This window comes from Sprattus sprattus, assembly GCF_963457725.1.
Source record: "Sprattus sprattus genome assembly, chromosome: 5".
NCBI lineage: Eukaryota > Metazoa > Chordata > Actinopteri > Clupeiformes > Clupeidae > Sprattus > Sprattus sprattus.
The window spans coordinates 36,201,690-36,215,820 of NC_137924.1; the positions used below are offsets into that span (position 1 = coordinate 36,201,690).

The 14,131-nt window shown below is 39.8% G+C and overlaps 1 protein-coding gene across 1 annotated transcript; it reads right to left on the bottom strand.

Moving 5' to 3' along the window:
- Positions 1–293: 293 nt before the first annotated feature.
- Positions 294–10,212, bottom strand: mpdu1b (mannose-P-dolichol utilization defect 1b). The gene is made up of 8 exons (XM_080838749.1): positions 10,100–10,212; positions 9,433–9,629; positions 7,375–7,440; positions 7,139–7,271; positions 5,067–5,152; positions 4,833–4,951; positions 1,480–1,590; positions 294–1,340 (listed from the first exon to the last, which is right to left on the bottom strand). Exons 2-8 carry the CDS (start codon positions 9,545–9,547, stop codon positions 1,215–1,217), a joined length of 756 nt encoding a protein of 251 aa, XP_080694875.1. The 5' UTR covers positions 9,548–9,629; positions 10,100–10,212; the 3' UTR covers positions 294–1,214.
- Positions 10,213–14,131: the final 3,919 nt, after the last annotated feature.

The window sequence follows — 14,131 nt, forward strand, 5'->3', positions numbered from 1 at the left end:
TTGACGAACAAACCTCATAACTGTGTAGAGGTTGTTCCACCAGATAGTGGGCCATGTATCTGCCTCCCTCTAGTGACAAAGGGAGGAATTACATGAACATTTAATAGCACTTCCTTTGTTGCATCCCAATGAGGATAACCACATTAACTCACTGACTGACATACTATGAAACATTCTCACAAGAAAACATTCAGCAAACCACACTGCCAATATATTAGAGCAGTGCAACAATGGTGAACAGTCCAGAAATACCATACCATCAAACATGGATCCCTGTTCAATTTATTGGGTGGTTCCCACATACTCAAAGTATAAAGATATTCAGATTGTGCAAAATTCATGTTGGGCTATAATTAAAGAAGGGACAATTTCATACAGTACAATTCTGACAGTACAGCGCTTGCATTTCAATCTCTTGTAATGATCTCAGTACAATGACATTGATTGCCAACTATGTTGAGAAACATTTTTGCACTCTACATACACCATGGAGTCAGACATCTCAGAGGACCATGGTAACATTTGAACATTTGTAATATGCTACATTCAGCACCACTGCTTCAAGTGCCTGACACATGAGCAGAAAGAAGGGAATACAGGAATGATAGAGGGGCTAGCGCTAATGCTAATGATGATGTTCATCCAGGTACACTCCTCCCTGAGCTAAGTCATTGCAACTGTCTCTGAAAGAACAGAGAGAATGATTACAGCTGAGAATCACAGATGGATGGAATGCATTGTGAGGGCCTAAGTCTTGGTTCATTGATCAGGTTTAAACGTACAGTATATGTCTGTCTTTTGTGTGTGTCTATGTGAGTGGTACAGTATATGTCTGTCTTTTGTGTGTGTCTGTATGAGTGGTACAGTATATGTCTGTCTTTTGTGTGTGTCTGTGTGAGTGGTACAGTATATGTCTGTCTTTTGTGTGTGTCTGTGTGAGTGGTACAGTATATGTCTGTCTTTTGTGTGTGTCTGTGTGCGTGGTACAGAATACGTCTGTCTTTTGTGTGCGTCTGTGTGAGTGGTACAGTATTAATCGCCCACACTTTCAATTCAAAGTGCATTCAAAAGATCCCCAAACACAAATTGTACCTCTAATGATGGTTTAACATTACATTTAGGCTCTGGAGAGCTGATCACATTGATCAGTGAGTTGACCGGAAGGTTCTAGAAGCAAGATGTGAATCTTTAAGTCAGTGTCTCTGAAGCTGATGTTACTGCGCCTTCTTCTTCAGTGCCTCAGGGCTGCTGTTCCAGTAGTAGAGGACCTGAGCGGCGATGACGCCGTTACAGCTGGACGAGATGACGTAGGTCAGGGCCATCAGAGAGTCCCCAGTTTCCTGCACAGAACACAACTTCAGTCATTTATTGCTTTTTAGGGAGGTTATACAAAGAGTTTTAGTTGTGTGTGATGCGACTGATATAAGACGAGTATATGTCGAACAGGTCATGATTGGATGACAAACGTGTCTTCAGTACCTGTATAGTGGTGAATATCCTAGCCAGGGATCCAGCAAAGAGCAAGAAAACTGACACAGCTGACAGTTGCCCAGTGTGTCCATTGCTGTAGTTGGTTCCCACCTGGATGAGCTAAAATGCAGTAGCAGAAAGAGGTCATGTTAACATTCTAATTTGCCATTAACTTCATCTGCCTTATAAACTTCATATATACAGTCATGGACAAAAATATTGGCACCCCTGCACTTCTGTCAGATAATGTGCAATTACAAATGCTTTATGCTTTACAAATGTTATTTTATTTATTTAGTTTGCATTGGAAAAACACCAAAAAATCTGAGAAATAATGTCAAATCTGACTAAACTAAAAAAATTGACCGGACAAAATTATAAGAAATAACTGTATTTCAATCATGTAATGCTCTGATGATCTGATGATCTTTATTTAAACACACCTGTGGCAAGCTACAGATGCTGTTAATATAGAAATCACATTTGCAACCAGTTTAAATGGAGCAAAGTTGATTTAACCTTTGATTTGTGTGTCTGTGTATACCGCACTGAGCATGGAGAAAAGAAAGAAGAGCAAAGAATTGTCGCAGGATTTGAGAACCAAAATTGTAGGAAAGCATGAACAATCTCAAGGCTACAGGTCCATCTCCAGAGATTGTAATGCTCCTGTGTCCACTGTGAGCAGTGTCATCAATAAGTTAACAGCCCATGGCATTGTCACTAACCTCCCTGGATGAGGAAGGAAGAGAAAAATTGATGACAGAATGCAACAAAAGATTGCTTGAATGGTGGATAAAAAACCTAGAACAACTTCCAAATAAATTCAAGCTATCCTGCAGACACAGGGTACAACGGTGTCAGCTCACACTATCCGTCACCTTTTGAACAAGCACCATTTGTCTCAGTAAATATATTTCCAAAGGTGCTATTGACATGACATTTTAATCAGATGTTGGAAACAACCCAGGTAATCCAAACACATAAAGAAACCAAAACAAATAAGTTCAGAAATGAAGTTATGTCTAATAATGTGAAATGACACAGGGAAAAAGTATTGAACACGCTTACTGATATTTATTTAATACTTTGTACAAAAGCCTTTGTAGCTAATGACAACTTTAAGATGCTTCCTGTATGGAGAAAGTAGTCGTATGCATTGCTCAGGAGTGAGTTTGGCCCATTCTTCCACACAAACGGTCTTCAAATCTTGAAACTTCCCTTGGCCTCTTCTATGAACCCTTCTCTTTAGTTCTTTCCATAGATTTTCAATTGGATTCAAGTCAGGTAGTTTGATGGGCCATGCTAGCAGCTTTATTTTCGTTCTCTGAAACCAATTGAGTTTCCTTGGCTGTTCATTGTCTTGCTGAAATGTCCACCCTCGTTTTATCTTCATCATCCTTGTAGATGGCAGCATGTTTTCATAAAGGATGTCTCTGTACCTTTTTCCATTCATCCTTCCTTCAATTGTGTGAAGTTTGCCAGTACCGTATGCTGAAAAGCAGCCCTTCACCATGATGTTCCCACCTCCAAACTTCACTGTTGGGATGATGTGCAGTCCCATTTCTCCTCCAAACATGGTGTGCATTATGGCGTTCAAAGACTTTAATTTTGCTCTCATCTGACCAGACTATATTCTCCCAGTATTTCACAGGCTTGTCCAAATCTTGTGCAGCAAACTTTGAACGAACTTCACCATGCTATTTCTTCAGCAATGGAGTCTTGCGTGGTGAGCGTGCATACAGGCCATTGTGTTTGACTGCATTACTTATTGTTTTCTTTGAAATAATTGTACCTGCTAATTCCAAGTCTTTCTGAAGCTCTCAACAAGTGGTCCTTGGCTCTTGGACAACTCTGATAATTCCTCATTCCTCTGTCAGAAATCTTGTGAGGAGCACTTCGTCGTGGCCAGTTAATTGTGAAATTATGTTTTTTCCACTTCCGGATTATGGCCCCAACAGTACTTACTGGAACATTAGGAAGTTTAGAAATGCGTCCGTAAACAATGGCATCAGTATGTTTTGCAACAATAAGGTTGTGAAGTTGTTGAGAGAGCTCTTTACTTTTACCCATCATGAGATGTTTCTTGTGTGACACCTTGGTAATGATACACCTTTTTAAAGGAGTGAATCAACTAAACCAGCTGATATTAATTTGCACTGACAAGGGGCTGGATTGCTTTCTAATTACTGATAGATTTCAGCTGTTGTCTTGGCTTTCCATGCCTTTTTGCACCTCCCTTTCTTCATGTGTTCAATAATTTGTCCTTGTATTATTTCAAATTATTACCGTAATATATTTTCTTAACTATTTGTTTAGATTTCTTTGTATGAATGGATTACTTGGATTGTTACCAACATCTGGTGAAAATTTCATGTCAGTAGCACCTTTGGAAACATACCAGAAAAATGGTGATTCAATTTCACAGTAGGTGCAAGACTCTGTGGCTTGTAGGCCTCTCCAGGTCTCCAAGTCCAAGTCCAATTTCACAGTAGGTGCAAGACTCTGTGGCTTGTAGGCCTCTCCAGGTCTCCGTCTAACCATCAGACGACCATGTGTTGGGCAAAGCTGAAAATTGGACTCATCAGAGAAGACGAACTAGGAGACCCTCCAGTCCGCTTTGGTTCAATCCTTATGGTCTTTTACAAACCTCAGCCAGGCAAAGTACAACGTTGTCCCGGAAGAAAAACTTGCTTCCTTTTGCTCTGACAATGTTCCCCAACTCTGAGAAGTGTTTTTTCCAGCAGGGCAATGCTCCATGCCAGGCCAGTAAAGGTGTGGATGGAGTATCACCAAATCAGGACCCTGTCATGGCCAGCCCAATTTCGAGACCTGAATCCCATAAAAAAAAACTCTGAAATGTGATCAAGAGGAAGATGGATGGTCACAAGCCATGAAAAGAAGCCGAGCTGCTTGAATTCTTGCGCCAGGAGTAGCATAAAGTCACCCAACGGCAATGTGAAAGACTGGTGGAGAGCATGCCAAGACACATGAAAGTTGTGATTTTAAATCAAGGTTATTCCACCAAATATTGATTTCTGAACTCTTCCTAAGTTAAAGCATTAGTATTGTGTAGTTTAAAAATGAATATGAGCTTGTTTTCTTTGCATTATTCGAGATCTGAAGACACTGCATCTTTTTTGCTATTTTGACCAATTGTCATTTTTCTGCAAATAAATGATCTAAATGACAATATTTTTATTTGAAATTTGGTAGGAATGTTGCCAGTAGGTTATAGAATAAAACAAAAATGTACATTTTACTTTAACACATACCAATAAATAGTAAAACCAGAGAAACTGATAATTTTGAAGTGGTCTCTTAATTTTTTCCACGGCTGTATATATTGAAGTCCTCAAGCTCACCCTCCCAAAAATGATAGCTGGCATGTTGGAAGCCTGCATGGTCGTGACCACAGCCATGGGTGTCTGGGGGGACATCAGGACCGCCGCCAACGCAAAGTACACCACAAGAAAGATCAATCCTGAGAGAGAATCATCAATCACGTCAATCATGACCACGTATAAACATTTCTTTCCAAATTCTTCGATATCAAGGTGTTCTAAATAAGATGAAGCTTTTGAGGTTTGAGGACTAACCTTTGATAGTTTTTCCACCATAGTATTGAATGAGGAATCCAATGGCAACTGTCTGTAACGTAAGGAAGAAGGCTTCGCCCCAAGCACTGTGTAGAAAAGATTTTTAAAAAACACACAGTACCACAGGTTGAATTGGTATGTAATAACTGACATCACACTGTGCAGTAAAAGCAACCGCAAACAAGGCCGGCCTTCCCTCTAAAGTCATCGTTCTCCACTGCACTTTTGAGCTTGAATTATCCTGTTATAATTATCCTCTCCCTTAAATGGTAAAACACACACTGCTCCAAAACACATGAACACACACTGCTTCAAAACACATGAACACACACACACTGCTCCAAAACACATGAACACACAATGCTTCAAAACACATGAACCCACACACACACACACACCATTCCTACTCATAGCGGAAATCATTTATTGGGCGTTTATTTAGTGTAATGGTATATAAACCCCTAAAAAAAAAGTTCGGAAACGTTTTTGTTTTCCGGACGATTATTCCTCCCCTTTAATAATACCAATTGGTATTGTATTGTATATCGTTGGAAAGCCTGATTAGTCACCTTTACAACAAGGTACAACTTGTAAGGATCATGCATTCGTCGAATGAGCAACACAGCCAACTGTGTGGGTAGCGACCCAAAAAAAATGATTCTCCCACAGTATTAAGGAAAAAACAACACATATTGACCATTTTTACACTTTATTCATTTAAAAAAAATGTTTGCCAAAATCCCCTGCAATATTCTTCTGTTGGAATTTAGTGAGATATCGGAATGAAATTCTGGAGCCAGAGGCGATCCCATATCTCCAGAATCTGGGACCTAACTCCATCCTCAAGGATGACAACGAGTCCAGACCTCAACCCAATTGAATACTTGTGAGATTAGCTTGGGCGTGCTGTACGTGCCAGAGTGACCAATGCAACCATGTTGGCTGACTTGCTACAAATTCTGGTTCAGGAATGGGATGCCATCCCACAGGAGGTGCCAAGCTGTTGTGGCTGCGTATGGCTCTTCCACATGCTACTGAGGTCCTTGACAGTGTAAAATGAACAAAGTGTAAAAATGGTCAATAATATGTGTAGTTTTTTCCTTAATACTGTGGGAGAATCATCAAATCCACCAAGCAACTCAAAACAAGAGTGAATACCAACATTGCAGGGGATTTTGGCAAAAGAATGTGGGCCGCTACCCACATGGTTAGCTGTGTTGCTCATTCCACGAATGCAGGATCCTTACAAGTTGTACCTCGTTGTATATATATTTATAAACTCCTCAAAAAAAGTTTTGAAACTTTTCTTCAGTCGATTATTCCTCCCCTTTAATAATACCAATTGGTATTGTATATCGTTGGAAAGCCTGACTAGTTATTGTTTGAAAGCCATACCAATTTTGATTCTGGTTTGACCTCTTGCTTTATCCAACCCCTTTTTGGTTGTCGTCTTTTCTACTTGGGTTTTTCTTATTTTTTGTGAAACAGTGAAAGCTTTTGTAGGTATTGGTGTTGGTTGGAACTGGAAATTGTGGCTGCACTCTCTGTGCAACTCTTGTATGACTAGCTCGCTAGCTTTAGCAATATCTTTGCCTAGCCATGTGGAAGACTGGTCACAAGCAGTGAGTGCACAGGAAGGCGGGCTGAATGAAGTGATTTAACAGGCTTTATACAGCCCTGTGACTGCCACCGATGAGATATGATTAATTGATGTCAGGATCTAAAGAGAATTCACAATACTAAAAAAACACACACATTGCCTTAATGAAGCACAGGAATGGTACTTCAAATGTCCCAATCATGGGTTATCAAAAATGGAACAGAAATGCAGAGTTATTCAAATTGTATCAAAATACTTATATCTCTCTCATCTAGAACATAATTAGGTATTAGACTTTTGTGAAGTATTTAACTTCACAAATCAACCTTTCAACATCTTGTGAGGTGTAGCCTATATCATAATGCTGAACATGTTAAAAACTACAATTGAAATGAAAGATTCTCATATGAATGAAACAATCTGCTTAGTAATTGCTCCCTTTTGTCTATTATAGTAAACAGTAATACTGCACCTGAAGGGGAAGTTGTTTGCAATGCTGTAGGCCATAGTTCCCGTGATTGCAAACAATTCAAGGAGGATGGCGTTGAAGCTTAGGCCTTCTGCACTTTTTGCTCCCATCAGCTTAAGGATCTGTGGAAGTTTTACTGAGGAAGGCCAACAACATGTCTGAGTAGAGCTTATCAAAAGACTTGATGTGCTGTTTCTGAATGTGATAAATTAGAGAGACAAAAGTGATATGATCCTTACCCAGAACTGATCCCAGAATGATACCAATCCCCAGACCTTTGCTTAAAACCACCTTCAGACATTCAACTGTTTTGAAAAGAAAGCAGAAAGAATTTACACAGCAATAGAAGCACAGTAACGTGCCCTTACTGGGGGGAACAGAAGTTTGTAGAGAAAATATTTTTGATCTATACACTTCTCAATGTCCATTCTTTCATTGTAAATGTATTTTGTCCCACACACTAGGAACAGTGAGTAGTGCATCCAATGCTACCTTTTTTCAAGACACATCAGACACATTTTCCCCGACCACATTATCCTGCCAGCGACCTTTCTGTCACAAGCCTGCTACTCTAACCTTGAGGCCACGGCTGTGCCGTGTTGTTCTCAGAGAATTTATCAAATGTGACATCCCCATTATAGTGTCCATCAAAAAACATTTGGGCTTGATGTTGGTTTGGTGGACTGTGGACTGAAGTAATACCCCCACAATCATGATAACAGGAGTGATGGGAACATAAATCTGGAAATATCAGCAACAGAGGACATTTTTTTGTTTTAAGGAGATCAGGCTACATTTAACAAATTCAGCAGCAATGTCCTTGAAATGAATCAAATTCAGTGGCTATGTCCTTAAAATTAATCAATTGGTATTTCAACACTGTTCATATGCCTTACATATTATGCACTATTCCTGATTTATAAAACATATATTCTTAAATAATGTGACAATCTTATTTTACAGTTACAGTTGTTGGCCTACATCACCCATGTCATGACAACTTCTGAAAATTGTAATCTCTTACCCCATGTACTTTAGACTAAGGCCTTTGATGAGGCCAACTCATTCTTTCAATGCCCAAGCAGAAAGTAACTCCTCATATCCATAACGAATTGGTGGACTGAGTGTGGAATTAAATAATCTGAGACTGAAATGGAAATAGACAGTTTTGCCTGGTGTGTAAACTGGAATGAAAACTAGGCTTTTTTTCATGTTTAGTTTCCAATGTAAAAGTGTGGATATGTCCTCCAACCAATCTGCTAAAGACTTTATGGCCTTGCTTGACTGCTTTGGAATCACCCAATATATGGAGTTTTCAACCCACAGCAAAAAAACATCTTTGAGATCGGGTCTGCTGTGCTGGTATTGCACCTTACAATCTCACTGCTTATGAACTACCCATCTAAGACCACAACAATGTGCTCTTTGACACCTACCTGCCAGTCATGAAATTAAAAGTGTGTCGTGTCAGCCTTTTCACTGCTATGCTGATGACACACGGCCACTAAAAGCCCACTTTTACTCACTTCCCCCTCACAGCCACGCACAGGACTCCATTACTCAATTCTACCCAAAAGGGCTCTTAAAAGTCATCTTTTTCAACCAGCATACTCTCTCTTACATCAGCTACATTTTATTTTATTGTTGAACACAATATTTTATCTTATTGTGTTTTTATTGATGATTATTGCATGTTTTTTTTCTTTTGTGATGAAAGGTGACTTTAAGTGTCATGAAACGTTTAATATATAAAATACAATGTTTTATTATTTATCTCTACAGCACTCACCGACGAATGTCCACTGCAAAACATCGCAAGTACTTTTAAATAGAAAAAAGGCAGAGTGCAATGCAGAACAACCAATCAGAATGTGCCCCGGCAAGTAAGTTCAACCTCACTTCCTGACCAAAACACAACAGAATTCTTACCTGTCCAAACAGGGAAGCGTTTCATATATCAATTACAATGAGAAGTAACAAGCCAGTTAGTGATATCAGACTTCACTATTGCCAATGACTTTTCCTAATAAGAGACATTGGGTTAAGTCCAAGCTAAATGCTCGGGGCTAACATAGGGACAGTCGCTGTCAGCTCCCAAGGCAGGTAACGTACATGTTAACACGTTTCAGATTACCAACCTTGCAAATTAATATAATTTCAAATGTAACCTACACATGATGTTTCTTAACGCCAGCTAACCTTACTCCATCCACAGTATTGTAATAAGTTAGCTTTCTAGCAGGATTGCCACTCATTGTTAAAAGCAACACTTTCCTTCCTGGTAGTAGATGTCTTACCATGCAAAAAATTGAAATTGAGGAAAAATTCATCGTAACACTTCTCTGGCATGAAATACGTGAGAAGGACATCTTTCAGGGGGTCCATCACTGACGTTGCCTTTTCAACTTCCATTTCAGTTTACTAGCTGGCTACTTTGCAACATAGGCTATGGTTTGCAAGGTTTATTGCGTCACGTTCCACGTTCCCGATACCTCTTTCGTGTGGAAACAAAAACTGTATTCAGAGTTCCGCTTGTGTACAGTGACGTTAGGTCCACTTGATGGAATCCGTGTGTCTAGTGTATTCCCAAAAGACACAAGACTTACATAACATTTTAAAATACACCAATTTAAAGAAAAATGTCAAGGGTGGTATGGTGAATAAGTTAGCTTGGCCACAACCTATAAGCGAGGCTGTGATTTCTTGCTGTGGAGGCGTGGATGCGCATAAATAGCGCAGATTTGGTGGATACTCAAAGTGCTGGACTGCTGGCTGGTGAACTTATCTCGAATCGGATGCAAGCAACTATAAGAAGCCAAGCCAATAAGAGTGACAAACACTCAAGTACCATTTAATGCTCATCGTAGGTCGCCACGCTGCCCTAAAAGGGACCATCTGCATTGTACTGATGTTATTGTAGAAGTCATGGCAAGAAATGTCTATCAGTGATGCGCGTGTACTCACAAACGACTCGAGCTTGCTGACGGCCGACCACAACTCGAACAGCTAATATTAAACTATGCAAAAGCATGCCCGACCCGCTGGTTTCCAAGCAGTTTTTTCATTCTTTGGGGTGGGAAAAACGTACTAGGCTGAAGTTAGCTATTATTCGACTTTTTCGTTCCACCTTAAATGTAGCGCAGATGACTGCAATGACGCTATTGCCCCTGTAGGGGAGTACCAAGGCTTATTTTAGCATTGTACGTCTATATGCTGTACCCCTAGCCTGGATACCAGCCTGAACTCCGCCCACAAAAATTTTGGTCTGGGAGATTCAGTCTGGAATCGAGTTAGTTGGGAGAGATTTAACGTTTCAAAAAGGTTGAAACGCAATCTAAACCAATCAAATTGTAAGGGCGGGCTTTATACGTTGATGGACAGAATAGATAGAATATACCGGAATATACATCGAACAAAGATGGCGCCGTCTCGGGAGCTTAGTGGGACATATTTTATATGATTTAAGCTATCTACACGACTTTTTTATGTCTACATTGACTCGGTTAGTTGTGTATACGCAAAACGAGTGTTGCCGAGGATTTTAGGTCCTAACTAAAGCACTCTAGACCATTATTGATCGGTTATGCTAACGTGTTGGCCAAAATAATCGTTAAAACTAATGGTAGCTTCTAGCCTTGAGTGCTAATTAAGTAACGTGAGCAGGCATATCTCAGCAGGTATTGACAGCGCATTCATTTTGAAAGAGGAACAGAGAAACGCGATCAAGGCATTTGTCGATTGAAAAGATGTTTTTGCCGTCCTTCCTACGGGAGCAGGTAAAAGTTTAATCTGTCAGATGGTAATACTACGTTGCGCTGATTGGTTCTAGGTATCCAATTCAGAGAAGAGGAATTTTCTTTCCTGGTTCGTTGAAACACGCCCCATAATCACAGCCCAATTGTCCGATCTCAGACTCATATTCTGACTAGAATTATGAGTATGACATCGTCAGGCTACTGTACCCCCTCACTGCCAGATAAATATGGTTGACTTAAAAAAGCAACTCTTTTGGATGTTGTCAAATTCTGTATAGCATAGGCCTACCCCTTTTCTTGTTTTACACTATTTTGATAGCTATGATCAAATATCAAAGGAAGTAACAACCCTGGCTTTCTTTAGGGCTCCCCAAACCATTGTGTATTTCATTGTGCTCAGTAAAAAAACAGTTATACAATAAATAATTTTTTTTTAGGTACAAATGGATTATTACCTTAAAAACACACACACACACACACACAGCTATAATTCCTCAGAAAATAAGTGATTTAATACATTAATAATATATATAATTACATATTTGAATTATGTACAATCTCATTACACCATTTACAGTACTATGACATTAGTAGATGTTAGTCCATGTGAGACTTGACTCACTGACTTGACTGAGAAGCAAACTTATAAGATGACAAAAGTGCTGTTGTCTTGCTGTAAATCCAGGTCCAGTTCAACTCCATTACATCATTTACATAGATTTTATAAAGAGAATAAACAAAGCACCACCTAAAATTGAACAATATATATTCATTGAAAGTAATGGTTGATAATTGTATCAATTTGTTTTTGGATGACACATTGAGATAATTTGCCCAAATCTAAATAAGAAAAAGTTTTTCAGGGATATTCAACATCTGCAAAACAGTACCAGAGTGACATGGCAACTTTCTTGCCCCTGTTGCCATTGTGCATGCACTAAGGGGGTTTAGGCTCTGGGCTCTGTTAAGCGCCTAGAGGCAATTGTATTGTTATGGCACTATACAAATGAAATGAAATTGAATTGAATGTTCTTAGTACATACTTTACTATTCAGTCAGTCTAAGAAAGCACAGCACAAGAAAAATAAATGATGCTGGCTGAAAACGATGCATATTATCATCACTTATCCCTCAAGTTAGACCCATGTTCCATTGCAGCATATTAAGGGTAGAAATGTTATCACAACTGTTAAATAAAACAAATCGTAAACTCTTCTGAATGTTCTTCCTTGGGCAGGTGAAGAATTTCAACATGCCACAGTAAGTGATGGTCTACACAGCCATCTTTGTGTCCATCCTCACCTCATCAATCACCATCTAGTTCGCCGCCGCTCACTGCCAAGGACAAAGGCAGACTGCAGCGGATCATTCAGTCAGCTGAGAATGTCATCGGCTGTGACCTGCCATGTCTCCTAGACCTGATCCACTCCAGGACCAGAAAGAGAGTAGGCAAGATCATTGCTGATCCCATCTCTGGGACCAACCAAACCAAGTCAATTTCTTGGAGGTGTAAACACACTTAGCCAATAAAATAACTGATTCTGATTCTGAAATCAACCAGGAAACATTACACATATTCACATTATGTGACAACTGGAAGGGGCCCAAGGTGTTAAACACATCTGAAAGTACTATTACTTGTAACCAATGTATCATTCACCTTTAAATTAACCAGTTTTTATGTTGAGCCTACATATTATCCTTGTACAAATGCATGTATAATTGGATCTTTGCTGTCTACGAAGGCATGGTAGGGTCATTGTAGGTGCAAAAAGAAGTGCCAAAAACGTTATGAAATCACTTGGAAAACACATTTATTGAGAAAAAAAAAGAAAATACTCTCGTGTCCAATGGCAGTATCAAGCATCAACATTCACCTTGAACCAGTTGCTTTATGGCGGAGGCTAAGGCAAGCTCATTTGTGAAAGAAGAAACAGCCTATAGCCTGTCCAATCAATCACAATTTCCTATCAGGCCTACACGTTTGACAGCCGTGTTCCAGTGCTGAACCTCTTCAACGTAGGCTTAGGTGTGGCATTTCCGGTGGCGTATGTAGTGTGATGAGGATGATCAAGCTTTGATCCATCCAAAGTGATGTCAATAAACTCTGACTCAAGTTTTAGTGACATCTGCATCTGCAAATGTTGTCATTTTAGCAGACTCATCCTGTAAATAACCATGGGATGAGATGGAAGACTATTAGGTAGTTCAAAAAACATTCAAATTGTTAATTTCTCCATTATATCTATTATGCATCCCCACATTCAGAAAGTTGCATTTCACACCAAGGGCCACATAGCTGATACAAATATATATATATACTGAATATGGCTTATGGTGAACAAATGAAAAAAAAACCTATATTCCTTAAAAAAAAAACCTTCCTTGTTTTTCGGGATACAGCTCCATAAGAGGTATTAAAGAGAAGCAAACACATGAGGACTACTCTTTGCCTCTGTAACCTTTGACCCCAAGGCAGTTAGGAAGACATAAGGGAGGGTCACATTCAGCGCACTTCCTCTAGCTGTTCGTTCAGTTTGTGCACTTGAAAATAAAAAGTAGACCCTTAAACAATTGCAAAATCATCAAAATCACCACCTTGATTCAGGAGCAAGAAAGAAGGGGTGTAATTTCATTGGCTGTTGAACTTACATATCAACAACCCTTTGTCAGAATTCCAGACTGCATCTTTACCGTCACAAGACTGTCACAGACCTTAGTGTGAGGTGTGGTTCACTAAGCAAAGAGTGAGGGCAATGCAGCCTGGGCAGGATTCCAAGTACATGGTTTAGTGACAAACCTGGGGGGGATTCCAAGTACCTGGTTCAGTGACAAACCCGGGGGTTTCTGCAGGAAGCAATAATACTTCTGTGTATCATCAGTGTGTTGTGCATCGGGTGTGAGCCATGATCCATAATAGCCCTCAGTGATCAACATCTTTCTCTCCACCACCACACTCATTCCAGGCAGACTTTCCTACTTTCTCTCTAGCCAGAACACGGCTAAATACAAAACAATCCACGGACTTCAAAGACCCTACTGCAGACATTGAAAGACCTTAGCGTCTTCATGAAGGAAGACACGGGTAAAGGAACATACACACGCAGGAGGTACACAGGAAACCTCCATTTCCTGTGCCTAACCTCAATTTATCTTCAAGGGGAAGTTATAGAGTGGTTACACCAACAAACGTTTACAGGTAATATCTCAGTTAATCCTCCTCCTTCTCATGCCACATCTA

Excerpts from the sequence above, each read along its gene's own strand:
- mpdu1b (XM_080838749.1), bottom strand. The coding sequence starts at position 9,547 with ATGGAAGTTGAAAAGGCAACGTCAGTGATGGACCCCCTGAAAGATGTC. Across the intron at positions 7,272-7,374 it reads CATTCTGGGATCAGTTCTGG|TAAAACTTCCACAGATCCTT; the intron begins GTAAGGATCATA and ends GGCCTTCCTCAG. Across the intron at positions 1,341-1,479 it reads GGATATTCACCACTATACAG|GAAACTGGGGACTCTCTGAT; the intron begins GTACTGAAGACA and ends TGTTCTGTGCAG.